General features: G+C 39.9%; 3 protein-coding genes, 2 long non-coding RNA genes and 2 other non-coding genes across 13 annotated transcripts; 4 read left to right on the top strand and 3 right to left on the bottom strand.

The window, feature by feature from the left end:
• The first annotated feature begins 50 nt into the window (after positions 1 to 50).
• LOC112278503 (uncharacterized) lies at positions 51 to 6,083 on the top strand. Of its 2 annotated transcripts, XR_012216905.2 has the most exons (4): positions 69 to 363; positions 761 to 1,974; positions 2,179 to 4,960; positions 5,088 to 6,083. It is a non-coding gene; the product is annotated as an uncharacterized LOC112278503 (long non-coding RNA). The 2 variants fall into 2 exon arrangements; XR_012216904.2 differs by lacking the exons at positions 2,179 to 4,960; positions 5,088 to 6,083 and having other exon boundaries at positions 51 to 363; positions 761 to 2,132.
• LOC112278498 (uncharacterized) lies at positions 2,595 to 5,521 on the bottom strand. Its single transcript, XM_024512077.2, has 4 exons — positions 5,379 to 5,521; positions 5,188 to 5,223; positions 4,975 to 5,050; positions 2,595 to 4,818 (listed from the first exon to the last, which is right to left on the bottom strand). Exons 1-4 carry the CDS (start codon positions 5,394 to 5,396, stop codon positions 2,924 to 2,926), a joined length of 2,025 nt encoding a protein of 674 aa, XP_024367845.1. The 5' UTR covers positions 5,397 to 5,521; the 3' UTR covers positions 2,595 to 2,923.
• A 3,071-nt stretch (positions 6,084 to 9,154) lies between the features above and the next one.
• LOC112278501 (large ribosomal subunit protein uL6) lies at positions 9,155 to 11,161 on the bottom strand. Its single transcript, XM_024512084.3, has 3 exons — positions 10,703 to 11,161; positions 9,621 to 9,743; positions 9,155 to 9,355 (listed from the first exon to the last, which is right to left on the bottom strand). Exons 1-3 carry the CDS (start codon positions 11,063 to 11,065, stop codon positions 9,272 to 9,274), a joined length of 570 nt encoding a protein of 189 aa, XP_024367852.1. The 5' UTR covers positions 11,066 to 11,161; the 3' UTR covers positions 9,155 to 9,271.
• A 1,233-nt stretch (positions 11,162 to 12,394) lies between these two features.
• Positions 12,395 to 16,110, bottom strand: LOC112278279 (uncharacterized). Of its 6 annotated transcripts, none has more exons than XM_090247629.1 (4): positions 15,757 to 16,110; positions 15,345 to 15,502; positions 14,077 to 14,619; positions 12,395 to 13,409 (listed from the first exon to the last, which is right to left on the bottom strand). In XM_090247629.1, exons 3-4 carry the CDS (start codon positions 14,564 to 14,566, stop codon positions 13,369 to 13,371), a joined length of 531 nt encoding a protein of 176 aa, XP_090103755.1. In that variant the 5' UTR covers positions 14,567 to 14,619; positions 15,345 to 15,502; positions 15,757 to 16,110; the 3' UTR covers positions 12,395 to 13,368. The 6 variants fall into 6 exon arrangements, with proteins under 6 accessions (XP_090103755.1, XP_024367296.1, XP_024367294.1 ...); XM_024511528.3 differs by having other exon boundaries at positions 15,381 to 15,502; XM_024511526.3 differs by having other exon boundaries at positions 15,232 to 16,110.
• Positions 16,111 to 16,445: 335 nt separating this feature from the next.
• Positions 16,446 to 17,970, top strand: LOC149986249 (uncharacterized). Its single transcript, XR_016500947.1, has 2 exons — positions 16,446 to 17,601; positions 17,717 to 17,970. It is a non-coding gene; the product is annotated as an uncharacterized LOC149986249 (long non-coding RNA).
• Positions 17,302 to 17,397, top strand: LOC112278549 (small nucleolar RNA snR60/Z15/Z230/Z193/J17). The gene has a single exon (XR_002968728.1). It is a non-coding gene; the product is annotated as a small nucleolar RNA snR60/Z15/Z230/Z193/J17 (small nucleolar RNA).
• On the top strand, positions 17,426 to 17,543 carry LOC112278547 (small nucleolar RNA snoR83). The gene has a single exon (XR_002968726.1). It is a non-coding gene; the product is annotated as a small nucleolar RNA snoR83 (small nucleolar RNA).
• Positions 17,971 to 27,180: the final 9,210 nt, after the last annotated feature.

The following is a 27,180-nucleotide window of genomic DNA, read 5'->3' as shown; positions in this document are numbered from 1 at the left end:
ATATTTAAACGTCTTTTCACAAACCAAAGGTCACAACACTTGTGAGAGGATACGCTTCTTGGGTTCCCCAGATATATCCCATGTTATATTTGTGCTCCTTCTCCCATGTTTGTTTTCTTATTAGCATCATCATCATTATTTCAATTTTTGTCACTATTATGTATCTTCTTGAGTTTATTTGATTGTCTCGTTTATTTCCTTCATTGGTGCATTCTTTTTGCCAATTTTCCCCTGTTTTTCTGGGTATGATTTTAAAATGCACGCACACGTGTACTTATTGTACAACCTGCACTGAACAAAGTTTGAAAAATATATATGAACAAAACATAGAATCAAGATTAGTCTTCAATTTTATGCAAAAAGGTACTATAATAATTTTTTGAATGCATTAGAAAATAACTTTTCTTGTAAAAATACAACTGTGTACATGCTTTTTGAAGATCATTTATGTATAGGTCGAAAACATTGCAAGTTTTATTTTTAAATTGCATCAGGATGATTATTTATATTTTAAGTAATTTTGAAAAATATCAAAGACCACATTCATATTTTATAGACAAACAAAATATAACTTTGAGAATTTAACTTTTATGACCTCTCACTGAAATTTCTTAGAGTTTTTCTTATGTATAATTCTGTTATTGAAAATATATATATATATATATATATATATATATTAAATTAGGGTTTTCTAAACATCAAATTAGCGTTTTTTACTACGAGATGATTATTGAAAGTTTTAAACTACTTGCATTAATAGGAGGAAGCACAGTGGTTATTTTGAACAGAGGATTGAAAACAACCTAAAATTATTTTAGGTTGTAAGGGCAACATCATCTATCTGAGCGTCATAACTTAATATCATGAATTTCAATTTTTTTTTATATATTTTTCTACAATCATTACATTTAATGTTAATGCATCCAATTTACCTGATATTTTTGAAGACCAATCTCCTAGCCAATAATCATGTAATGAATAAATAATCCAATCAATACTTCGAAATCTAATTAAAATCACATCTCCAAGTAATAACTTTTTTGGATAACTCCAAGAAAGCTAAAATAATCATCACACTAATTAATGCAGCAATTTTTATTTTTTTTAAAACCCAAGTTCCTAAGAATGCTTTAAATAACTTTAAAGCATCAATAATAACGAAATAGTTGAAGGTATGAGGTAAAAGGTATTACAACCTCTGCTATGGAGAAAGATTACCGAGGAGGGCCCACCTGCAATCTCAGAATTAATTGTGAGGTATGAGAAGAAATAACAACAACGATTATAAAAAAAAAGTAAAATAAAATGAAAAAAAGAAGCAAACTGGAACACCTCTTCTCATCTCCGCTAACTTTTACATTTCGAGGCATTCGAAGCCATGGGAGGGAAGCTGAACCAACTGTGACGGAAACGCCGAGAACGACGACGATGGGAGTTTCGTCGGGAGGCGTGATGTCGTAGCTCGAGGGATTTATATATTAACATATTTATTTAGTTGTCGCGTGTGTGTGTGTGGGTACGTGTGTTATCAATCGTGCATGCAGATGATCAGGGGCGCTCGGTGAACTCTCGACGGCGACGAATGTCGTGAGAACTAGTACTGCCCTGCCCGTTGCTGCGTTCACTGCTGCGATGGGGCTGGCGATGGTTGGTGGGAATCGCTCTCCACCGATTTCTTCTTGTGGTTAAGGTGCCATATAGGAAGGCGTCGATGGTTGGAGCGAGGTTGCGTGTGCGAGTGCGGAGAGTCGGTTAGGATCCTTGGGAAGCGTTAAGAGCTTGGAGGCAGATGCGGAGGAGGAGGAGCAGTAGAGGGGCTGGAGCGGTGTAGGAGATTGCGATTCGCTCTTTGGAGGCGAGGATTAGTGAGGTTGGAAGTGAGTGGTGCCGGTGGATCGTACCTTGCTGCCGCGACCATGTACTGGTCAATTAGATGATTCAACTTGTTTGATTATCAAGCAAGAAAGGGGAATAGTACGCGGCTTCTTTTTTGCTTCTCTATGAAACGTCAAGTATTCATTTCCTAGAATGACCATGTTCACAGCGTACACGAATTCAAGGACTCAATGTTACGCTATGGCTTGCTTAACTGCTGATTTTCCCAGTTTAATTACTACTTGTCAACGTTCGAATACGGCTTTCATGATGTGGTTACATTGTGCTTGACAAACGTTTCAGGTACTATCGAGGGGGGAAGCAACCATTTCAAAACTGTGAACGATCATCCAACTTCTATCAATACATAATAACCGTCCCGACATAACAAGCGGATAGATGCATTGCCAATGAAACAAGATATTCTACAACAAATAGGCATGCGTTTTGTCCGACAGACATCCATTCAGTCAGTGCACTAGATAAATAACCCCAGTTCAGCAGGTGTCGCTGTGATTGCTTGTTCTTGTTAGGGCGTGGTGCTATGTCCGTATTTAACCCGTTCCAATCCAATGATAGGGCTGGATATTTGTCGCAACAAGGTAAATAATCTCAAAAGGTCTCTGTGATGCAACCCCTCCGAAAACATTTCAGAGCATGTGCTGAGCATGTTCCAGAGCTTAATTCTCGTGATAAGTGCAATCAAACATCGACTCAACTTGTACAATGACCATGGAATTGTCTTAGTTAGATTTGGTCAGGGATGGCGAAAGCATTCAGTGGAAAGAGAAATGGTCAAACAGCTGTTCCATTCTCTGAAATCTAGTAGATGGATCTGCTCAAAGTCGTTTCAACCCAACCACTAACTACATAGCATCCTTACCTGCACAGCTTTGGAAGGGCTGTTGTTTCCTGCAACCAAAATTCATGGCAACCACTCCCCTCTACAGTGTTGCTCTGCTGCCAAAATGGTCTGAGGAGCCAACTCCTCTAGTGGACATAATATCGTAGGATTCAATCTATTTACAACGGACTTGACAACGCATTATCAATATTCCGGTCCAACCCCAATCTGTTTCTTGTAGTTGGGGTTGGTGATGGGGAAGTCGTCCAGAACCTGACTGGCGAGAGGACCAGGCTGATAGTCCTGACTGGGCTGGTAATCACTGAGGACCGACTCTCTGGGCTGATACTCACGCGGGTGACTCTCCCCACTCCGAAACTCGTTTGGATTCGACGAGTATTGCCGCCGCGGCGATTCCAAACCACGTGACCTGTAATCAAGAGCATCGTAATCTCGGTCTCGGAGGTCCGCTGCTGCTAATTCCTTTGTCACATCCAACAGAACCCGTGGCTCTGCTGGCTTGAACCGGCGTGGGTCGATATCCCCGTAGCCTCGCACAACTGGCTCCAAAGTCACTCCTCCAAGAGTGCCCCTCGGACTTCTGGGAGGAACATGATGTTGAGCGCCGGGACCGCCGCGGAAATCAAATGCGTCAGCTTCACGAGGGTCCAGGGGCTCATAAGGCATTGGCACCCTCGGCACTTCTACAGCTCGAGGGGCACCGCTTGGTCCATAGTCGTTGAAACTCAATTCTCTGTCAAGAACTGGCCTTCCAGGAGATCTCGGAGGACCGCTAAACCCTTCTCCTCGGAGGCTTCGAGGGGCGTTGTAATCCATTGCTTCTCGAGGACTGCGCGGGGCATATTCAGGTGTTCTTAGACCTCGAGGAGGTGCATAATCAACATCTCGTGGTCTACGAGGGCCAAAATCAACATCTCGTGGGCTTCGAGGGCCATAATCACCATCTCGTGGGCTTCGAGGGCCATAATCAGACACGACCCTCAGGTCTCGTGCCATATATCGGTCTGCTATTTCTCGAGGACTTCGTGGCCGAGGATCGCCACGACCGGGGTTAGTTTGAGACACTCTGTGATCAACGGGGACGAAGTTCACCTCCCGTGAGTGCGGAGCAGTGCGGATAGGAACCAACCCCTCCGGAACTCCCACGCGTCGAGGAGGTTCGTCTGGAGGTGGTCCATAAGCTCTTCCATCCCGCATGTCGATCTGCCGCTCAACAATCCGAGGGTCGACGGGACGAATGTGGGGATCCATGCGCTGCATCTCACGAGGACTCGCAGGTCTCATCATTCCGGGATCAACTTGGCGCAGGTCGCTGACGTTACCAGGCCTAACCTCACGTAGCTCGAAGGGTTGCACATCATGGGGATCCATGGGCTTCCCCCGAGGAGAGCCTGGGAGCCCCAGACGAGGAGGGTTCACGGGCCGCAACTCGGGAAGCGCGTCGGGCCTACCATAAGAAGGTGACAAGGGGCGCGCTACATCACGAGGATTGACATACGTTCCATCGCGGGAGTCAATTACTTGCACTCTGCGAGGATCAACTGGCGTACCATCCTTAGCATCGACGGGAATGAATACAACCTCCCGAGGGACCTGTGCGGGATTTTCCCTAGGATCAGCAGGAGGTATCATTTCTCTCTCTGCAAGTGGGTGAAATTCGCGTGCTAGTAGGGGTGGTCTCTCGTCGCCAGGCTCTACTTTTCGCACGGTGCGGGGATCGACTGCCGTTCCATCTTTGGCATCAACGGGGATGAACACCACCTCGCGAGGACCCACATCAAGTGACCCTCTTTCTCGAATTTCAGCATCTTTCATCTCCCTTTGGACTGGGTGGATCTCTCTCGATTCCCCTAGCGGACTTCCATCTCTATGATCCATTGACAATGGTCTCCCCGTCTCCGAAGGTTCCTTGAGGAATAGTGGAGGCGCAACTTCTTCTGTAACGTCTCCATCGATGCGCCAAAACATAGCGTGTCTGTCAAGGTGTCGCCTCATCTTTTTAAGCAATGCATCTGGGTCAGCTGGACCATACACGATGACCTTGCTCTCGCTCTGATCAGTTACCACCTTCAGTACCCCTGATTTACAACCAACGGCCTATCTTCATGAGGCTGTTCAATTTAGCACTAATGCCGCCCAGTGCAGGTCGTCCACTCCATTGAAATATTCTGTAACCAGTCAGACGTTGCTCACGATCAAGAAATAAGAGCTGCTTTTGAGGTACATGAACTTACCTTCCACTTCTTCACATTCTTCCTTAGCTTTTTCCTCGCACTTGGCGCAACACATTTTGACGTTCATGACCGTCGCCTGTGCATTTACAATTTCCCTGATGTGAGCGTTGCAGCAAACTACAGTTAACACATCAACATTAAGGGCCGCGAAAAAAGCAACAATGACTGAGTCTGTCTCAATTTCGGATGGTCCTAGGTCCAGATGGAACGTACCGGGAGTGATTCTCGTCCCATCGGACTTCTACTCCGCTGCACATGGAACACACAAATTATTGTCACCATCGTGAGCAGTAGCAGGATTTCAGCACAAAAAAATCTACCCAATGAAAGCACAACGTTCGACTAGCAATTTTGAACCTACGTACTATCTGCCTCACAACACGTAGCAGAAGTCTGGGGCATACCTCTCGACTGGGCGCCATAGCAGCGTGGAGGATGTATCGGGGCTTGTTGGAAGCACTTCAACAAAATGTGAGATTGACTACAAGTGAGGTCAATAAACGAAATACAAGCTTCCTTCGCCAACAGATTCGTGTTGCACCAACTTTAAGCTCAACAAGCTCAAGCACGAAGTTGGAAAGCATATACACCAGGTGCAGTTTCTGTGCTATCAGTGAAGAGCGATGTCAGCTTTCAGACATAGTGATTTCACAACGTCGTGACACGTAAACTATACTGGAGCGCTGCCAGAAGGTACAAGAGTGCTCACACGAATCGTGACCGAAGCGCATTGACGAACAATTACACAGTATATATCACGCGTCCAACCCCAATAGTTACCGCTGTGTCCCATAATCGTGATCCTATTGAATGACCATGTAATGATAAGCACTCCAGCAGCCATGGCTTGATTACAACATGAATGGGTAGAGTGTACATTCTACTTGGATCATTTAAGAGCGCTCATCAAATAGACGCGGCGGTCGCACCCAAATACCATATTTACAATAACTGTAGCACGTGAGTATTGATTGAACCATAATTGTGCTCCATTGTGCGCTGCTTTTTCATTCACTCTATTCGGTCGGCATTCCTACGTGCTTAGTAGACGTGTAAGCGACGCAACCATGTGTTTTTTTCTGGAAATATGTGTGTCTTCCATCCAATTATCCATTAGCGCCAAAAATACTGACATCGGCAAAAGAACGGTCGGCAGTATTATGTGATTAGAATTGCCTCACTTCCGGTGTTCATGCCGTTAAATGACGTAGCCTCCTACTTTTTCATGCACGCTGAATAATTCTGCTTCGAGACCGCTTTCAGGGTACAAATAGAATAGTTTACAACAATTGAAAAACCACTGTGAACTAGTAGCGAGTTGAAAATACAACATCAACAACAACAAGAACAATTTATCCTCCACCTGCAGCCCTACAAGCAGGCTCAAAATCTCGAAACTGCTGCATCGTTAAAGCAGAGTTGACAGAAAGCGTACTACTGATCTATACTGGTTCGTCACTCATGATGGCTCCCAGGCCGCACACTTGCAAGTGAAACAGAGGAACGAGCACACCCCTATTCCATGACTCAGATTCTGCCGATACGTCCAGACATGCTCACGTGTTGGCACTTTCCTTCACCCAACTTCGAAACGCTCAAATTCAAGCGACGATCTTGTGGTGTGATTAAAAGCGTAAGCATCGTCCCGCAATATTTGTTCTGAAACTAATAGCCGAACTTATGCTCTTGAAGTTTGTTGAGTTAGAAATCATGAACATGCGAACCTCACAAGCAAGATCAAAGTTAATGTCATTCCAGTGGCATACTCAGAGTGTCTAAGAGCAACTGCTGAGCAAAATGAAGCCGACAGGGTAAACCAAATTGAAGGAAATCACGCACAACAGAAAAACTCACAAAAGTAGCAGGCTCCGCTAAACTTCTATGCAACTTGCGTCTGCGATGCATATTACAAACTGAAAATCTGGGCTCTACATTCCACAACTTCTGGCTTCCGCAATTGGCCTCTACTCTTCACCAGGTCACCAGCACCCCACTGCTCTACTCTTCGCGTCATCATTCCATTAAAACAAGCAAACCTCTCCCTCCTGATCGAACATGAATGCACTCCACGCCCGAATCAGCATGCTTCGTTCATTCCCAACACAGCTTAATTCATAATCACCCTCCTACACCACACCATTTACCAGAAAGAAACGGTTTGTTCGCGTCTATTTGTGGTTCGCGGCTATGTGCGTCAAAATCGAAGCTTGCGTCGCAGAGCAGATCAATTCCCCTTACAACCACGATCAATCACTCCGGAAGACGATTACTACAAAGTTAATCAAAAAAACCTCGAGGGAATCCATCTCATTCACTTACTTCAAGTACGATCCTCGCAAGCACGGACTAAACCACGAGAATCACGGAAATGCAGCGCACAACAGGCGCAGGGCAGGCAGCACCAGGAAATCAAGTGAGTAAGTAAACACCAGAAATTTTCCAACACGAAAGTGAGGATCACGGGAGTAGAAGGGTAGCAGTTGTGTGCATTTGTGGGGTAGAATTGTAGGGTCACCACGTTGACGACTAAGCAACAAAGACTCTGCAAGAGGCCAGAATACAAGGGGGGGGGGGGGGGGGGTAGGGGGAGCTTCGAGAAGGGGCCGGCGGGTGGCAAGCGACAGTGCAGTGGAAGGACGGCAGCGATATTATGCGGTTGGATGAGCATCACCGCCCTCCAATGCACTTACTCCGCACCGCCCTCCTCTTGTCCGGCAAGGCTGGCCATGGCCACGGCTATGGCGAGGATGGCTATGGCGATGGCCTCCCTCTCAAACCCTAAATCCCGTCTTCCCGCCCTCCGTCCTGACAACCCTCATTGCGGTAAGGCTGTCGTGCCACTTGTCGCCTAGGTGGCGTCGCCACATCTTCCGTCACGGCTCCTTCTCATTAGTTCCACCCAGTCGGATACCACGTGGGATAGCTCTCCCCTATATCGTGCTCATTCTTTGACCTGGTCTGGAGATTGTCAACGGGCCTCTGCTTTACTCTGTACTCCTCAATCAAGCTTGATCTTCATATTTTTTTACTTTTTGGAACTGAAGGAGTTTGATTCCTTTGGTGTGAGTGAGATAGATTTCAATTGGGATGGGGATTGATTGGTCATTGCGTGGGCATTTTGTTTATTAGGAGGGTGGATGATTACCAGTTCAGGTTCAGTGAACTTGTGAACTCTCTTTCATTGCAGAACATTGTCTTTGTGAGTTCGAAGTTTATCAAACTCTTGCATTATTTGGAATTTGTTACGTGGGTTTTCATTTACATACCTCTGTACATTGTACATTTCAAAAAACAATCCTTTTCAAAGCTTGCAATCGACGTATTTTACAGTATTTTAAAAGAATAATTTAAATTAATGGTTAGACTTTGTGAAGGTGTCAGTCTGGAGGTTGCTGCAGTCAGAGTCTAAAGCTTGTTTTGAAGTGAAGTGCAATAGTTTCATACTCTACTCACCGAAATTTAAGGAGGATTTCGGTGATATCCACCATGTGATGTTTACGCTCTTCCGTTTGAATCTGAACAAGAGGTGTCCGGTAAAAGCAGTGTCTTCGTACGCGAAGTATGAACTGGTGAAAGTGAGTCTTAGATGACTAGTTTCGAGTAAAGTATACCATAGTTAACTGGTTGCTATTGACATGCTAGGGCTAGTTGTGTACAGGACGCTACATGTATATACTTGTCCACAAAGGGAAAGATGGCTTCATCGTCTACCGTCGTGCTATCTATCATGTTCTGACACAGCAGAAAAGTATCTTGTACTGGGGACAATGGACTTACAGGACAAAGTATTACAGTTGCAGTTCCAAACTCAGACCGCTGTGGAATTGTCAATGTGTACGATGTCAGTCCTATTTTCATTGTCTTTCTCATCGTTGTTAGCAAAAGTCTATGTATCCCAGTTGATTGAACTTCAATTGGAAAACTCACAATTTCGTGGCTGTGTGATAGTTAGCACGTTATAGGAATGTTTTTACGCTGAACTGTGGACTTGGACAAGACCTGCTACCGAAGTCCTTTCAGAATCTCTGTCGTACGCACAGGATCGGCAGTGGTAACGATCCAAAGATGCTCTAGGATGCTTTACTAATGATGGGCTTAAAGGGACTCAAATGGATGTCATCATTAAAACACACACAACAAAAGTTGATGCCGTCACAACACATACATTACAAAAAGTGAAGGCATGCAAGGATTCTCGATAAAATACATTAATCACCCTTTCCAGAGCAATGCTCAGCACAAAAGTCCCAAATTGAAGGGAGGATTGAAGTGGCCTTTGGAGATGGATTACACGATTTTACTCCGCATCCATGGTTCCCTTGTCACTAACGTAGACACCATCCAAAAACTTCCTGATGTCTTTCTTCTTCACGTGGCATTTCTGAGTCAAATTTGAAAGGAGAAATACACGGGTAAGTTGCACGTTGACATAACCATGTGGTTGTCTGTTCAGCAAAAACTGGAATAAAAACGAAAATTGTGAAATTTAATATTGTGCATGCTGGTATCTAAATAATGATAAATAAGATCCATCACATGGCATCGTTATCTCGCATCAAATCTTTAAAATATTTTACGTCTGTTTCGCTTAACTAAGTATATCAAAGACAAAATTTAGGTCACCATGTGAAAATAAGGCACTATACCTGGTTGATCAAAGCGCAAGATCGAGATACAAGCTCAATATCGTTTCCTTCTAAAACCAGCTCATCCTTAACCTTCTCTGAACGGGTAACAGTCACACCTTGAAGCATGTCTACCTTCCGTACCTGCAAGGTCAATTAGGCATGTTAAGTACTGTGCAAATTGATATTCAGTAAACGATGTGCACATGAACAAGTTGATCATCACTTCACAGAAAGTCTGCGTAAATCTCCCTGTTCGATAGAAAATTAAACATGACACTTTAAATTACTTTCAAAAAAATAATATGAACCATCTTCTCCAAGACCTCTAGCATACTAACAATTTGGCGACTTGCAGAAAAGCTACGATAGAGATCGAAGATTCGAAAAGCTATTCATTAAATGCCGCCACCACTACCTACTGATATCTATGCAAGAACACTGATGGACGACAAATGTACTATTAGGACATTTCTGTGCAAGCCAAGACTAAACCAATCCCGAAAAAGAAAAAAAGATGCAACGCTTTAGCTCTAATCCCTTGACACTTTAAATGATCAAAACGATAATCCATATACAAGCTGGCCTTTGACAGCTAAAATATTCTTAGGGCTAGACGCAGGGTTATGGAAAGAACAGCTATTTTAAAGGACAAGTAAATAGAAAATAGAAGGCGTACGGCAGGACCTGAACGTGTTCCACTACTGAGTCATATTCCACTACATGCATTACCAGAGAAAAATAAGAGAAGTGGGATTTCCATCCTCATGCAAGCTTACAATAAGAAAAACAGCTCCCCTCCCCTCAAACAATGAAATCAGAAAACGGAGCAACCTTGCCTGACTTCTACGTTCGATTCATCGAAAAAAGAGAAGTCCTAGAATCCAAAACCAACCGAGGTCTAATCCTGGTTCGATTTCCAATGAAGCAGCACTATGACAGAAGCATCGATGTGAACCACTGCAGGAATCAGAAGCTTCCCAATGCATTACAACAATGCAATTCCGAGTAGAAAACACTAGACTTGTAGTACACCAACTGACTTGCAAACTAATAACCCTAGACCTCCACACAGAACAGAACAAATCAAAAGCAGGATATACCTTCTTCTCGCCCAGAAAATTCCTGATCTCGATGTTATCCTTGTCACCACCAATGCTGGCGTTGATGGGGAAATGGGCGTACACAAACCTCATCTTGTAGCGGTAACCCTTGGTAACACCGGTGATCAAGTTGTTGATATGGCTGATGGCAGTGCGAATTGCAGCCATGGTCTTGCGGGTGCCAAACCAAGCATCGACCTGAAGCTTACGGCCGCCCTCCTGCAGCTGGAAGTCGAGGTTCAGGTGCTTGAAGTTACGAGTGAGCGTACCGCGAGGACCCGAAACCCTAATCTGCTTGGCCTTAATTTCGACCTTGACTCCCTCGGGAAGGTCCATAGTCTGGGTAGACAGAATGGTCTTCATGGCTGCAGCCGAGAAAGGGGACGAAGCCGGATGAAGGCAAGAAGAAACGCAGCAGGGCAGCAGCCGCAGCTCGCAGCAGCATCACACACAAAGCGCGCAGGCGAGAAAGAGCTCCCCCTCGCAGCCGCCGCTGCTCTTCAGCCCGCAAGAGCGAGTCTCCCATGGCTTCCACATCGATCCCCCCCCCCCCCCCCCCCAAAACCCCTCCCCAAGGGCCAGGCCGGGCCGGGCCGGGTAGAGACGGGTTCCGCAACCCCACCCTGCCCGGGCGGCGCAGATTCTGTTCCGCAGCGGAATCACCCTCTAGGCGAATGTTTTTCCCGTCCATCCAGTAACTTTTGCTTTTGATTTTATCTTTTATCTTTTTCTTTTCCCTTGGTTTCAAAATAGTATCATTCTGATGAGAAATGTTGAAGTTTACTTCTAACTTGTGTGAGATTTGTTCAAAAATATCCTGGCTCTGTTCATGCAATTCGACACTTCAAACCTAAGAATATGCGCGATCTCCGAGTATGCGCAAATATATAACCTACTCGACTTACACATCGTTTTTAAAACCTACGTTTCTTTCGTTGTTGTTAATCTTTCATCATTAACTCACAAGGTGTATTTTCTCTAGAAACAATTATTTCAAAGCACGTATTAAACATAATGTTTAAAATTTTTGACACTGAAGTCAGAACAGTAACACAGGCAAAGTTTGTATCTATTTGCGTCAACTGATGGCATAAGATACCTTCCTTTTTCATATAATTAGCAAAAGAAAAAGGAAGTAACAAATATAACTTAATAATGCATGTAGATATACTTTTTGACTTGTTTACTAAGATTATATTAGCTTTGATATATACATTTGAAGCTTATTATGATTTAAATGTAATTGTAAATAACAATAAAAAACTGATTTTTTAGATTTTTCAATACACACTTTATTCACAAGTAGTACAACTAAAAAAAGTGGTATTGAAATTAGAAATGTTTGAAGATATTTTAAATGTAATATGGAAATTAAAACTATTAATGATAAATTTGAGACAGGTAGTGGTGCATAAGCACGTATTAGGGAGAGACTAATAAATCAGCATGTTTGCGATCAAACGATGCCGATTTATAATGAAGACCATAATTACAATCACCACTTTTTTACAACTGTTTACGTTGTGAAGTACACATATTAAACAAAGTCTTTGAAACTGACTTTACACTTGCAGAAAGTTGATTTAGGTGATATAATTGCCATATCATGCAACAACAAAAGTGAAATTGTTTTAGCCATAATAAAGAGGATTAATTGTGCTCATGAATAATGAATGCTGCACAAATTCCCAATGATGCTAAACCAAAGTGTTCATGGTGTATCTGTTTTATTCCAGAAAAAAATACTTGATGTATTTATCTTCTTTCCTCTTCATAACATTCTAGAAGTTGCTCAAATGTGTTTTCACATATATCCAACTCATAATCTTTGAGACTATCTTGGAGATTAGTAGAACACTGTGCTGATTCCATTAGACTTCGTTATGCAAGGTCTAAAATGTCTATTTGATTTCATCTGGGATTGAGAAATCTAAGTCTTTATTAAAATAACTGAAGGAATACAAAATGGACACGAGCCTGCAACGCTACCTCGTAAGAATATGGGCTGATGAAAAAATGAGGATGATACTGTAGATATGTACAGATATTTATATAAATGTGAATATAAATATAATTCCCTTAGTTTTGTGTGCTTTGTTATAATACAGATTCGACCAAATGTCAAAATGGATACGTACAAGTTCTTTTCGGCACAAAAAATGATGGAGCCTTACACTTCTTGAAGCTCACTGCCGAAAGCTGAATCACATGCCGAGACTGTAAACCTTCGAAGACGACCATCCAATTGCTGCCTCATTTGAACATGTTGTGGAGCCTACGTTGAGGGAGGTTATTCTTCGGTACAGCCAGGAAAAGCTCCCTTGTTCTTTTTGGGGGCGTTTGTCATGTTTTGCTTTTTTAAAAGTCTTTACCAACCTTGGTGTCACTATGTACAAATCTGCAACCTTTCGAAAGAAAATTGATCAATGAATCTGAGCACTCGCTGTGAGTGATGGCCATAGGTCATCGCACTCCTTCCAGCGGTGGCTACAAAAGAAACTTCCGGTCCTATCGCAGTTGCCAGTTGCCAATATTTCACAATGTTCTTCGCCATTCTTTGGGTTTTTGCATTCACAGCTCACTTGAAGCTTTCATAAATTATAATGTACCTCCATTGGCATTTTCAGGAACAGTTGATATTTGCCGCTTTAAGTGGTGATCCAGTTTCAGATTCCTGACAACCATCGCTCAAGGCGTTTCTTATGATCTGCGATTGCCGGAGATGCAGTAGGTTAGTATTTGAACGAGAAAACTGAATAACGACGCAGTGTCAGATAACATAAAACAAGCTATAAAAACGCCAATGCAATATATGTATATATATATATATTGTTTTGGCAAGTACACTCTTTCACACCCCGTGTACCACAGCAAGAGTGAAGGAGTGAACTAACTCCTAGAATCTAGGCGGCAGCTACGTGACTCGTTAGTCAGACATGATTGCTAACAATTGTGGGGGTGTGAGAGTGATGACCACTTCCAAGATGAACACGAATGAGCTCCACTAAAACAAAATTGTTAAGTTCTCACATTACTCTGCAGCACCTCTCGAAACACATTCTCAGAATGAGAAATTTTCACCACCCATCTAGACTTTGAGATTGTACCAATGCATGAAATTAATCCCTGGGGTGATGCAAAAAAGCAAAGAAACGTAGTCCCAAAACGTTTCTTGCGTCCATCGTTCTGTTACGAATGATTACAAACACAATTTCATCAAAAGTTTCCATCACCACGTGAAACAAATACATGACACAAACCTTTCTCTTGATTGTGGTATTGCCAACGTTATCTACAGAAACAAGCCATCCGATCCAACCCATTACTCGACCAGGAGTGAGGGAGACAAAAGAAAAAGGGGTTTCATTGCTCACCAATGCTGGATTGCCTGGAGAACATGGTAGACCACACAGGTGGCTTCGATTGTTCATTGGGAGTGAAGGCCTTCCTTGAGTTGGTATCTGGGGGGGTCGGAGAGCCATAGCATGGCATCAGAACGGCAAAGCTGTCCTCCTCGTCATCGGTAAATTTTTTGCTGTGAGGCTCGAACCAGCCAATCGACCAGTCGGAGTCGTCCGTGTCCGAGCCCGACACTGAAATTCCATCTGGGGGGACGATTACCATGTCGAATTCAGAGTCCATCCTCTTCTCGCTCCACTTCTTCCGCGAAGGTCGGCGGCCGCGCTGAGGTTGCAAATTAGACTCCTCACCTACCTCTTGAGTGTTTTTCACTAATTTTTGCCTGTTGCGCCTGCGGTTCGGGTTACGTGCGGATACTGTTTGGGCGTCCACCGAGGTCACAAACAGACGGCTTGGGATTGACTTGCGCCACGACGAGTACAGAGCGAGAGCCGCAACGGCCATCCCAGATATTTGCTAGGTGTTATTGACACACAAACGAAGACAGCAATGCTTCTCTGTACCACAGAAACACACACTCCACGTCAGAAGAGCACATCATTTCAACCATGAGCTTCTCACTGCCCGACTGACCGTAACCTCTCTCAATTTGACCTAAGACTTTCGACCTCCACTCCTGTGCATGCTGACCCTATCACACAAAGAAACAACGTAGCGACAAGTTTGAAAGCGATGATCCAAATTTCTATAGTGCCATGAGAAAACTTCATCGATGTACACGTATGAGTCTCTATCAACGTCTCCCGTTCGTGTCGGAAAAGATAAACTGTGCCAACATGCGAAGGGCGACTCAGCATACACTAGAAATCGAGTACTACAAATCCGTGATAGAACAGCAGAGAACTCTACCGTGTCGTGTGTCAAGGCTGCAATCACAATCTACCAGGAAGGGCCTCGAAATCATGAAACCCATCTACCAGATACTCCAAACACTCGAACAGATACTTATACAGAAATTCTCGAGAATGCTGAAAATGTATGCATACTATGACCTTGCAGAGCACAATTCAGCCATGTCATAATAGATCGAAATGATTATCTACGTTTAATGCGATTGTATTGCATTTTTTACTTATTTTAAATATAGAGCAAGTTAGTGTCATAATTACCAACATGGGAGCGTTGAACAAACCAACCCACGCTACGGGAAAAGAGGGGAGCAACAACAACAGAGTAAAACGAGAACATATCATAACGGGAACTGAGAAGTTAGGTCTAGTACCCCACAAAACTGGAGGCCAAATCGGTAATTAACTACCTTTAGGGCAAGGTAGTTGTATAGTCGACAGCGCCAATGCCAAGATAGTCAAGTGGCGTTTCCACCAAACGGGAGAAGGACAAAAACATAAACACAAAGGAGGAGATGCACTTTCTGATCCCCTGGTAGACAAAGGATATCAATCAATCACGGAACGCGCGACTAAAAATTCGGAACGCAGCTTCGGTTATACACACACGTTCACATAAACCTGAACTGATCTTTCTTACAGGACCGAGACACCAGTCCAAACGAAACCAATGCCCAACCCTACAGAAGCACCGCAAACCGGTGGTTGCAATCCAATACTTACAAAATTTAAAAACCAAAAAACTGAAGATGAAAAAGATAAAAATAAAAATAAAAATGAACTCACAACAAGTAGAGAAAATTCAGCGCTGGAAGAAGAGGTAAACCAACGGCTACGAAACAAATACAACCACACAGAGAAGTAAGGAAAAGTGAGACGAAACAAACTGTACAAGGGCGGAACCGGAAGGGAAAAGGAAGGAAGGAACAGCGGAAGGGAGGAGACTATGAGGATGGCGCGGAGGAACGTGAGGAGAACAAAGCAAAGCAAAGGGAAAGAGGAGGGAGGGAGGGGAAGAAGAGAGGATGATCATCGGAGATGGAGAGAGAGCAGAATTTGAACAACAACAAGAGGAAGGATGAGTAAGAAATACGAGTCACGCCGCCGGAGAATGCTCATCATCCCCCGAGTCAGACAGAAATAAACAAAAATGTGTCCGTCTCCACCCCGCCACCACGGCGGGCGGGTTCGCGCCATCCTTGCAATTTGGATGAAGCCCCGCCCCGCCAGCCTTCGCCGCTGCACTGACGCCAGGTGATGGATGAACAGATGATGCCTGAGTGCATGCATTTTATGGATGAACTCCACGTTTCCTTTTTCTCGAACCGCGTGCCTTGATGGGAACGCAACGCAACTTCCACGGGAACCCGGAAGGCTTCCCTTCCTCCGCGCCTACGCCACGTGTTCATCCCCACCCCTCTCGCTATTTCAGCACGTTTACGGTCTGGGCTACATTCGTCATGATCCCTCCTCCACTTCTACTCCCTCCCGTTTACCTTTCCCGTGAATTAACCCTTCCCTACTTGAGGATGAACGTCATGGATGAATCGTCAGTTTTAGATGATGAAGTTCATTCGGTTAAGGGTGCCAATCTCCGCCACCGTGTATAAGAAGCAGTGGAGAGGTAGCTCAACTTCACCAAGCCGAGTTGAGTCAAGTCGAGTCTTATTGAGTCTGCAGCAGGTTGTGGAGTCTCAGCCTGACTTGTCGGGCTATGGGGTTGAACACACCGTGCGTTTGAAGTCTTTGTTGTTTCCTTGCGGAGGCGGTTAAGGTACAGTGAATGTCTTCACTTCCCTTGCTGTCTGCAAATTCTTGAAGCGGCACAGGTTCCGTATCGGGGTCCAGTGTGGCGGCGCTGTTAAGCATAGCCACTTTAGTGGGGACTTAGGGTTTATCCTGTTGTGAGCAGCGGGCTGCTGTTTCTTGGTGTTTGGTTTAATGCTGCGTGTCCTGTCGTAATATCAAGTGTGTACATGTTTCTTCGGGTTTTCAGCCGAGATTTTTTCTGAGAAGTCGATGATGTCAAAATGTTGACAAGCATATAACTGAGTGGCTTTGCCACCTGAGGATATTCAGGATACTGAGATTTTTCACTCTGGAACCTGTAACGATTCAGTCGGTCTCATTCTGGAATGAACCCCTTCTTCGAGGGTATGGTGACTGAATCCGAGGGTTTTCCGTCTGGTTAGGGTTTTATGGATTTCGGTTTCCAGTCTATGATGACCAAAAACATTATGGTTTACTGAATCAATGTGATGAATTTCAATTTAGACTAGGACGATCTGAGACTGGAATGACTGGCCTCATGTGTCCAATACTGAACAGTGATGACGGCGGGTGATGCGTATGCATAGTTCAAATGAGCCTCACTGGGGCTTTGATGAATTACAGAAATTAGTCTTTCGCTCCTATCTGACGCCTAAATCACTCCCTGTGCGTTGTGCCTCTCTTAATCCCAGTCTTACCTGTATGGTTTGCCTGATTCATGGGGGGCGAATACGAAACCTGGAAGTTTCGCTGACAACATCCCTATTACTGGATGAAATCTGATAGTAGCTTCTCAGACATTCGGTTTGTCATAATCACTTGTGCCCCAAAGATTTATGCAACTAATCACAATTGAATCTGGTAATTTACTGTATTCACTTGAATCTTGCCTGTGTTCGACATACATAATACTCAGGGAGATTTTGAACAAACCCACGCAACCCAACAGTGACCTAAAGTTTGTTTTGTACCTTAGATACAGGCACGCAAGGGTGCGGTATGTCAACCGAAATCTGCTTGCCTTGGTAAATTATCCCCGAAAGACCCAGTACTAATTTTCAGTGGGCAAGGTTCAAGATGCGTTACTGAGAACATGTCCATTCTCTTCTGAGAATTGATCAACTCCAACCGAATGCTCAAGTGCATCACACATTTTTCTTGAGTTTACATATTTGCAAAGTTGTAATTAAAGATCTTTGTATCATAATAGACGAAGTTTTCAAATTTTCATATGCCTTGGTCAAATTACTCTACATTATTAAAGAAATATTAAATTGCAGATAAGCTGAAATGAAAATATTGTAGCACAATATGGTGTAAATGTACATAATCAATAAGAACGTATAAAAAATTAAGAAGTGATATTGATACCTTCCTACATAAAACGCTTTTATGTACTTTGTAAGTCCATAAATAAGACATTGTGAAGTAATAGGATATTGTCATGGACATATACAATTACTTCAATAATTATTTATATGATTAGGTAGAAGTAGGTAAATATAGATTAATTTCATAAATCTTTTAGTGAAGCTTCATAGATGCAATTTTGGCTTTAGATGTGTTTGTAGGTCAGAAACTTGGCCAACAAGTTAATCACATGTTAGTAGCTTATGGAACAAGTTAACTCCACATAATAGCTTATGGAACAAGTTAATCATGTGGCGCATATACAAATAACTTGTCGTGCAAGTTAAGACATGTGGCCAACAAAGTCAACATGTTTTGGAGGTCGTACAAAACATCACCATGTAGCTCTTAGTTAAGAATAAATATGGAGGCAAGAGTGAAGCCTTCTTCACTCTTGTCAACATCATTCTAGTCCTTAGTCTTATTTCAAGACTTTCTAATCTACTTGTTTTTGGTAATAGATATTCTAGTTAATATTACATTACCCTTTGAGTGACTTTCTAGTTCTCTTTAGTAACACAAGAGTGTATCGAGGATTCTCTTTCTTTGAGATTCATGTCCTTGATAATTTGACAAGAGTACTAACATACTATTTTTGTCTTATTTTAGAAGTGAGTGGATTACCTCATTTTTATTGTTGTGTTTTGACGATTGCGGACTACCCACCTTTTAAACAAAAAAATCTTATTTTTTAACATTGATCTTTTCTTAAAGAAAGTTGATTATCCCTCTTTGTGAAATTTTTTAATAGAGGTTGCAGATTACTCTCCTTTAATTTAACTTTTTGGATTTGTTTGACTTGCATATGGAAGAAAAGATTATAGACGCTACACCTAGTGGAAGTGAGAATAGATTTGTAACTATTGCAAATCTTCATGAGCTTGTCAATACTCTTAGAGTAGAAATCTCATGTATTTCTAACATGAATCATGGAAGTACTATATCTACACCTATGAAAGAAGTTCAGAGTCTACAGCAAGAAGTTGTACAATTGAAGGAAGCAAGTACATCGACCTCACAACCAAATCCAGAGAGTTTTTCTTCTATAAGTATGATGGGAACAAGGATTAGTATGCCTGAGAAGTTTAATAGGAGAAGATCAAAATTTTGAGGATTTTTGCAACAAATCAAGCTCTATCTAAAGTTGCACCATTTTCAATATTCTGATGGATTTACTCAAGTTGGATTCAAAGGCGCACTTCTATGAAGAAGTCCTCTCTCTTGGTTTGCATCTTTAATGGAAAAAGATTTGTAACTCCTTAATGATTTGAATTCATTCTTAGAAATGTTTACAGCAACATTTGGAGAAAGTGATCGAGAACAAGTAGCAAAGACCAAACTCTCATCTTTACGACAAAGATCACGATCAACCACCACATATGCTACTCAATTCCAAAACCTTACTTGTGATGTGGACTGAAATGACAAAGCACTCATCAATCAATTTTGATATGGATTAAAGGATGGTATCAAAAATTTGTTATTAACAATGCTGAAAATTAAATCTTTGGAATAATTTATTACTCAAGCCATTGCACGCTGTCATACTATAATTGCTTATAGTATGTAAAAATTAATTAAGACATATAATATGTTTGTAAGTCTTGATGTAGATTAAAGTGGTTAGTAAATAAATTTAAAGAGAATTGATATAAGAAAATTATTTTGGAGATGTATCTATTTTGATTATAGTGTTTATATTATGTATGATTTAGATATTTAGTATAAAACTTAAGGGAAGGTTGGAGTCTAAAGATGAAAGTTTAAACTATTAAGAGGCTTATTGGGAGGGATGAAAGCAAGGCATGGTTGGATGAAGGTAACGAATGGAGAACTTCATTCTTATTGGTCTAAGGCCATGTCCAATGGGCTTCAAGGAGACTACCCGAGGTCTTATTAGGAATTAGGATTTCTCTTTCGAAGTCATTCAAGCTTTAGAGGCTAGGATCAGCAAGTTCAGGGTTTTGGGTATATTTTGGATGAAGAATTTGTGTGATTTCAAGTTTTTTTTGAAGGAGATATAGGTGTTCAAAGTGAAGGTATCAAATTTGTACCTACTGTCATTCTTTGAAGCATAACATATGCATACAGAGAGCAATAAAAGATCAGTAACTAGAATTAGAGAAGATACTTTCTTAACTACATTTTACATATATTTTTTGATGAATTTTAAGTCTGAATGAAGGGGTTATAGGGCATTGAAGACAACACGTATAATTCAAAGGCAATAAGTGAGTCATTTTATTGATAGTAATGATTGGAGCCATATCTTAAATTTCTGGATGAATTTTTGGCTCAAAATTTTTAGAAATGTGAGTTATTAAGTTAAAAAGATATAAATTAAAATTTCATGGTATTTGAGTATTTATTTTATGAGATATGAAGAAATTAGTGTACATGTGTATGTAAGCTAGGATTTAAAGCTATTGTTAGGATTTTGGTGATATCTCAAGATCCGTAATGAATTTGCAGTTGAATATTTTTGTAGTAGTTTTTGAAAGTATATTAGTACTTCATGTAGAATTTAGAATTATTTGGAAGGTCTGATCATGTTATATTAGCTGTTGAAGTTTAGGAAACATTTCTCATAAGGATATATAAGGTTTTAAGATACTTTATCATATATTTGGGTGTTTTCTTGATACTTGGCTTATATTTTGATGTAATTTCTCTAAAAAGGAATATATTATATATATAAAATTGGTAATTTTTATATCTTTGACTTGATTGAGTATTTAGTGGCAGCCAGAAGTCCAACACTTTCTTAAGATAAACTCTCTCTATCCCCACAATGCAACGATCGATTATTTGAAAGACATTAAGAACAAAGACTTGAATAGAGAAGAACAAGTCAAATAATATTGGCAAATTCTAAGTTTTTTGATACATATTATTAAGGACATGAACTTGATAAAGACAAATAAATAAGTGAGACTTCTCTCAAAAAAAGATGACAAAATATAAATAATTTAATATATATATTAAGAAAGAAAAAAGAATGGCTATTGCCAAAAGACAAGAAAATTAGAGATCCTTGAAATTAGACTAGAAGCAAGAAAGGAGTTGATAAGAGTGAAGAAGGCTTCACTCTTATTCCTATATATACTATCTAGTTAGGAGCTACATAGCGATGTTCTATAGGACCTCCAATATGTGTTGACTTTGTAAGACACATGCCTTGACTTACAAGGCAAGTTTTTCTACGTATGAGCCACATAGTTAGCTTGATCTTCAAGCTAACAACATGTGTGGCACATGATCAACTTATTGACCACGTAATCCAAAAAGTCAATTAAAGACACCTATAAAGTCAAAGCCGAATCTATGAAGCTTTTAAGAAGCTTCTATAGCAAATATTATAGAATTAATTAATTATTACCTACCTTTACTTACTTCTACCTATTTATATATATAATTATTGGCTTGTATGCCTATATCCATGACATTATCTCCCCTTCTAGGCATGAGTTCCACAAAGAGTGATCATCATATATTGAAAATATCTATCTTACAAAGAATTGTATTTGTCACATACTCTGATCTTTGTTCTCTTTGAAGATGATTGATAGGGCCTCTCAACTATCAATAGTGTCTCATATTAGGGCAGGAAGTCCATCCAATTATTTGATCATTGTTGAGGCCTTCATAACTTCTTTCAAATAAAATATTTGAAACATCATCAAGAGTTGTTCCTACCTCTAGTAAAATCACCAAACATCGAGAGTCCCTTCCAAGGTTGTGATACCAAACGCGTTGTATTTTGCCATCTATTTGAAGAAGAACATGTTGTTCTTGAAGATCTTCATCTCGATTACGTCGTCTTGAAGGTTGTGAAAATTATAATGTCTCATTCGACAGGTCAGCAAACGAAGGCTTTTGAGTCAAAACTACTAGTTGTTGGTTCTTTATCTCCTTAACGTCACAACTATTAAGAAGCTACAAATAAGAATTGAAAGTAGAATTTTAACTTGCCTAGATCTTGTTTCTTTTATAAAGAAGATTTTCATCTTGATGTTTTCGATGAAAAGCCTCCACCACCTTTGCTACATTTGTAAGATTCTTTACTCGCTCCAAAATGCATTTACTAATATCATATTTATACCAATAGGTAAGATATTTTAATTTATTTTGGCATCGCCTTGAATCTAGGACTTATTCCACTTTGAACTCTTCATTATTATCCACTTCTATATGAGGAGGTGGAGCTTATCTTCTTCTTGGTATGTCCATATTCTTTTATGGTTCAAAAAGAGACACATAGAATACTAGATGGATTTTTATTAACTCTAATAGGTGTAAACAATATCCAACTGGATTCATTTGTACAGAAATAAAAAATGGTTCAAGCGATCGATAGTCCAATTTGTTACAAGGATGGGTGGTCTTGATATTGTGACAAAGTAACCATATCTTATCACTCATGTAGAATGGTGGTTGTTCTTATTGATAGACATCCGCATTGATCTTTTGTTGTTCTAGAGCTTCTTTTAACTGTGCATTCATCGTTGCATGTAGCTCTGACAAATGAATTGTCAAATGTTTTGCCGCAAGATTATCAATTTTTGAAAAGTCAAAAGTATCAAGTCATGGATGATAAGCATAATTGGCAAAGAAAGGTGTTTATTTTGTAGAAGAATGTAGCGTGTTATTATAAGCAAACTTTGCCAATAGTAAAAGAGTTTTCCAATCATCTTGTTGATAATTGATGGTATATTTTAAATACTACTCCAAAACTTGATTAACACACTCCGTTTCTTCATCGATTTGAGGATGAAATTTTGAAGATAGTTTTATATCCACTTTTAGAATCTTCAAAAGAGTTTGCCAAAATCTTGATACAAACTGAGTTCTCCTATCTGATATAGTATCCTTGGATAATTCATGATAGCGATAGATATTATCAAAAAAGAGCTTAGCTGTTTCTTTACCTGTGATGGATTTTGTACATGGTACAAAATGTACTATCTTAGTAAAATGATCTACTATCACAAATATAGAATCATAAAAACCTGAGATTGGAAGATCCATGATGAAATCCATAGTAATAGAAGACCATGGTTGTTTTGGAATGGATAATGGCTGAAGAAGTCCGTAAGGTCGATGATGAGGAGTTTTTGATTTTAAATAAACATCACAGATTGTACAAAAACTTTGACTTCTTTTCACATTTGTGGCCACCAAAAGTCCCTAGATATTAGTTCCAAAGTTTTATTCTACCCAAAATGTCTTACTGCTGGAAAGTTATGAAGAGCTTGTAGAATACATTAACGAGCTTCACCTTCTGGAACATATAGGCGTCCTTCAAAATATAGTAGATTGTTCTTGAATTCAAACTTGAAAGTATCATGAGACTTTGAAGGATTTTCTTTAATATCATGAATAAAAGGATCAAAAGACATATTTGATTGCACTTGTTTAATGAATGTTGAATCGATAGTTAGTGTTGATTTCATAGCTTGAACATGAAGATGCTCTGGCTTCAAGAAAATTATCCATTGTTGATCAGAAGGAGCATCTCCTTTGGTGCAAAGTAAGATTGTTTAGAGAATATATCTCACAAACCTTGTGGTTTTCTTGGTCAGTAAGTATTCTTGAATTCAAAACTTGACAAAGACATACTCCAACGAGCTTGGCAATGATTCAAAACATGTACTGATATAAAATATTCAAGGTCCTTATGATCTGTATACATGATGATTGGGCTAGGAGTACTTTCTAAATAATGGTGCCATTTTTGAAATGAATCCACAATTGTAAGAAGTTCTTTATCATGAATCTCATGGTTGATCTCGACTGCTAATAATTTTTTGGAATGAAAAGCTATTGGATAAAGTTTATCATTTATTCCCATTTATGAAAATACGGCATCCAAAATAAAGTCTAATATATCTATTTCCATAAAAAATGGCTTAAAAAAATCAACGCAATACAAGATTGCTGTAGAAACAAAGCTTGTCTTCAAAGCTTCAAATGCTACTTCTGCTTCTTGATTCCATTGAAGTTTGTCTTTACAAGTCAAACATGTAAGTGGAGCTATAACTTGAGAGAAGTCTTTGATGAAGATCTGATAGTAGTTGGCAAATCTAAAAAAGCATTGGACATTTCTTACTGTTTTTGAGATCTTCCAATTTATAATAGTTTGTACTTTCTCAGGATCCATCATAAGTCCATCATTTGAAATGATATATTCTAAAAAGTCGACTTGTATAGTAAGAAATAGACACTTTTCTATCTTGTCATAGCGTCCTGCATCTCTTAGTTTTTGTAACACATGACGAATATGAAGTTTATGTTCTTCTAAGTTCTTATAATAGATTAAGATGTCATCTAAGTAATAAACAACAAAATCATCTAAAAACTCCTAAAAGACATTATTCATTAGATGTTGGAATGCTACTAGTGCATTTGTTAGTCCAAAAGATATGACGTTGTATTCAAAATGTCTATATCTTGTTCGAAACGTAATCTTCCATTTATCTCTTTCTTTGATGTGTACTAGATTGTATGCTCCTCATAGATCTATTATTGTATAGATATCAAAGATAGCACATACTTATTCTTGATGGTGATTTTATTGAGTCCTCGATAATCGACACTCATATACAATAATCCATCTTTTTTCTTCACAAATAAAATTGGAGCTCATACTGGAGATTTGGAATGGCATAAGAAGTTCTTGACCAGATTTTCTTCAATATACTCCTTGAGTTCAGCCAATTCATTTTGTGATAAACTGTAGATTGATCCAAATGGCGGTTGTGCTCCTTCTATCACGGACATATTCATATAAGCGAGTAATTACATATATAAATAGGTAGAAGTAAGTAAAAGTAGATAAAAATAAGTTAATTCTATAGTATTTGATATAGAAGCTTCATAGATGTTGCTTTGACTTTATAGGTGTCTTTAATTGACTTTTTGGATTAGAAACGTAGTCAACAAGTTGGCCATGTGCCACACATGTTGTTAGCTTGAAGACCAAGCTAATAATGTGGCCCACACGTAGAAAAACTTGCCTTGTAAGTCAAGGCATGTATCCTACAAAGTCAACACATATTGGAGGTCCTATAGAACGTTGCCACGTAGTCCCTAGTTAGATAGTATATATAGAGACAAGAATGAAGTCTTCTTCACTCTTGTCAACTTCTTTCTTGTTTCTAGTCTAGTTTCAAGAGTCTTCATATTTTCTAGTCTTTGGCAATAGCCATTCTAGCTTCTCTTTCAATATATATACTTGTTTATTTATATTTTATTACCTTTCTTTGAGTAAAGGCTCACTTGTCTGAATTTCTTTTTCATCGAGTTCTTGTTCTTGATAGATTGACAAGAGTACACTTACAATATCATAGCTTTGTCTTATCTTGATTAAGAGTGGATTACCCTTTTTTCTTGATAAGACACAAGAATATTAGAAGTTACGGATTACCCTCTTCTACATTGATATTGTCTTTAGTATTTTCTTTGTTATCAAGTCTTCTCTTCTATTTGTTTTCAGTGATATTAGACATCTTCTCTTTTCTAAGTATTATCATGGTAGAACTTGCTGAAATGAAGAGTGCAATGGTACAAATACAAGAGCAGTTGAGTGAGTTAGTGCTTGCGATGCATCAACTCAATTTACCACCACAAAGAGCAATAAGATTGGCAGGAAGTGAAGATATATAAATGATTGGAGCTCCTTCAACATCTGCACCAAATCATGTCCTTTCTCATGTGGTGGAATGCCCTTCTAGTATTAGAGAACCAAGAATTGTCCTACTCGAGAAGTTTGATGGCACTAGATCCAAGTTTCGAGGATTTATCAATCAAGTACAACTTGTGATTGAACTTCAATCCCAAAGCTATCCAACTCTAAGATCGCAAGTTAGATTCATTGATACATTTCTTTCAGATTCAGTTATATCCTCATTTTCATCTTTTCTTGAACGATGAGATCTAATATTAGATAATTTAGAGATTTTTCTAGCCGAGTTCTGATCTATGTATGGAGAACATGATGCAATTCGAGTTGCAACTAATAAGATCCGTATTTTGCAACAAGACAATCGATTAGCAACATTATATGCTTCACAATTTTCACAACTTACAATTGATATCAAGTGAGATGATGGTGCATTTATGAGCCAATTTCTCTATAGATTAAAATATGAGATAAAGAAATTAATGCTCAACTTACCTGATCCTCAAACATTGAGTCAAGCAATTCATTTTGCTGTGAAGTGCGACAATCGCCTTTTTGAATTTCGATCTGAGAACCGTTGTCGTGATGTAATACAACTAACAAATGAAAGAGTGAAGAAAATATCATAATTTGAGGATCTCACTTCAAAAATATTGTAGCAAATTATCTTGGAAAAATAGATATTAGTCAAAGGGTAGAAAAATTAAAGGTACTAATGCTGCCTTTTTACAAATTATGCTTCTATTTACTTTGTAAAGCCATAAATAAGACAAAACAAGGTAGATTAGAAAAACAAAGAATATAGGCATATGTAGGGAGGAGTTAGGAGTGCAAATTAGTAAAAATTACCTCAAGAAGACGAAAGTTGATACCCAAAGAGGACCGGTTATGAACCTTGGTCAAAATCAGATCCCAAGGCACAAAACTACACTCTGACGGCGACTCAAGGGTTCTTTGGAAGATCGGAGAGCCAAATTAGAGAGAAAACTTATGGAGGGAATTTTGAAATGTGATTTCGTGTCGTTTGGATTAGTATTGGTTTTTTGAGGGATTTTCAAAGCGAGTGATGTTCTGTGTGAATTCAGATCTTTGAGAAATAAAACCAGTTTATAAATTTTTACATTTCGTGTCTTTTGTAGTATTTTTATAAGTGAAAAATAGAGACTTATTGGTATGCTTGTTATAAATGTATGTAAGAGATTTGAAATCAATCGAATGGCTAGATCGATACAAATAAAGGTTTTTGTGGGCTAAGGTCTCGAGATTTAGGGTTTTGAAGACTAGTAAGGTTTTCTTAGATATCTAGTAATTTGCCAATTGGATTGGAGAGATTTTTGATTTTATCAGTA

This window comes from Physcomitrium patens, chromosome 25 (genome assembly GCF_059467195.1).
Source record: "Physcomitrium patens ecotype Gransden chromosome 25, ASM5946719v1, whole genome shotgun sequence".
Taxonomy (NCBI): domain Eukaryota; kingdom Viridiplantae; phylum Streptophyta; class Bryopsida; order Funariales; family Funariaceae; genus Physcomitrium; species Physcomitrium patens.
The sequence above is the reverse complement of the archived record's forward strand: the minus strand, read 5'-3'. Positions and strand labels throughout refer to the sequence as shown.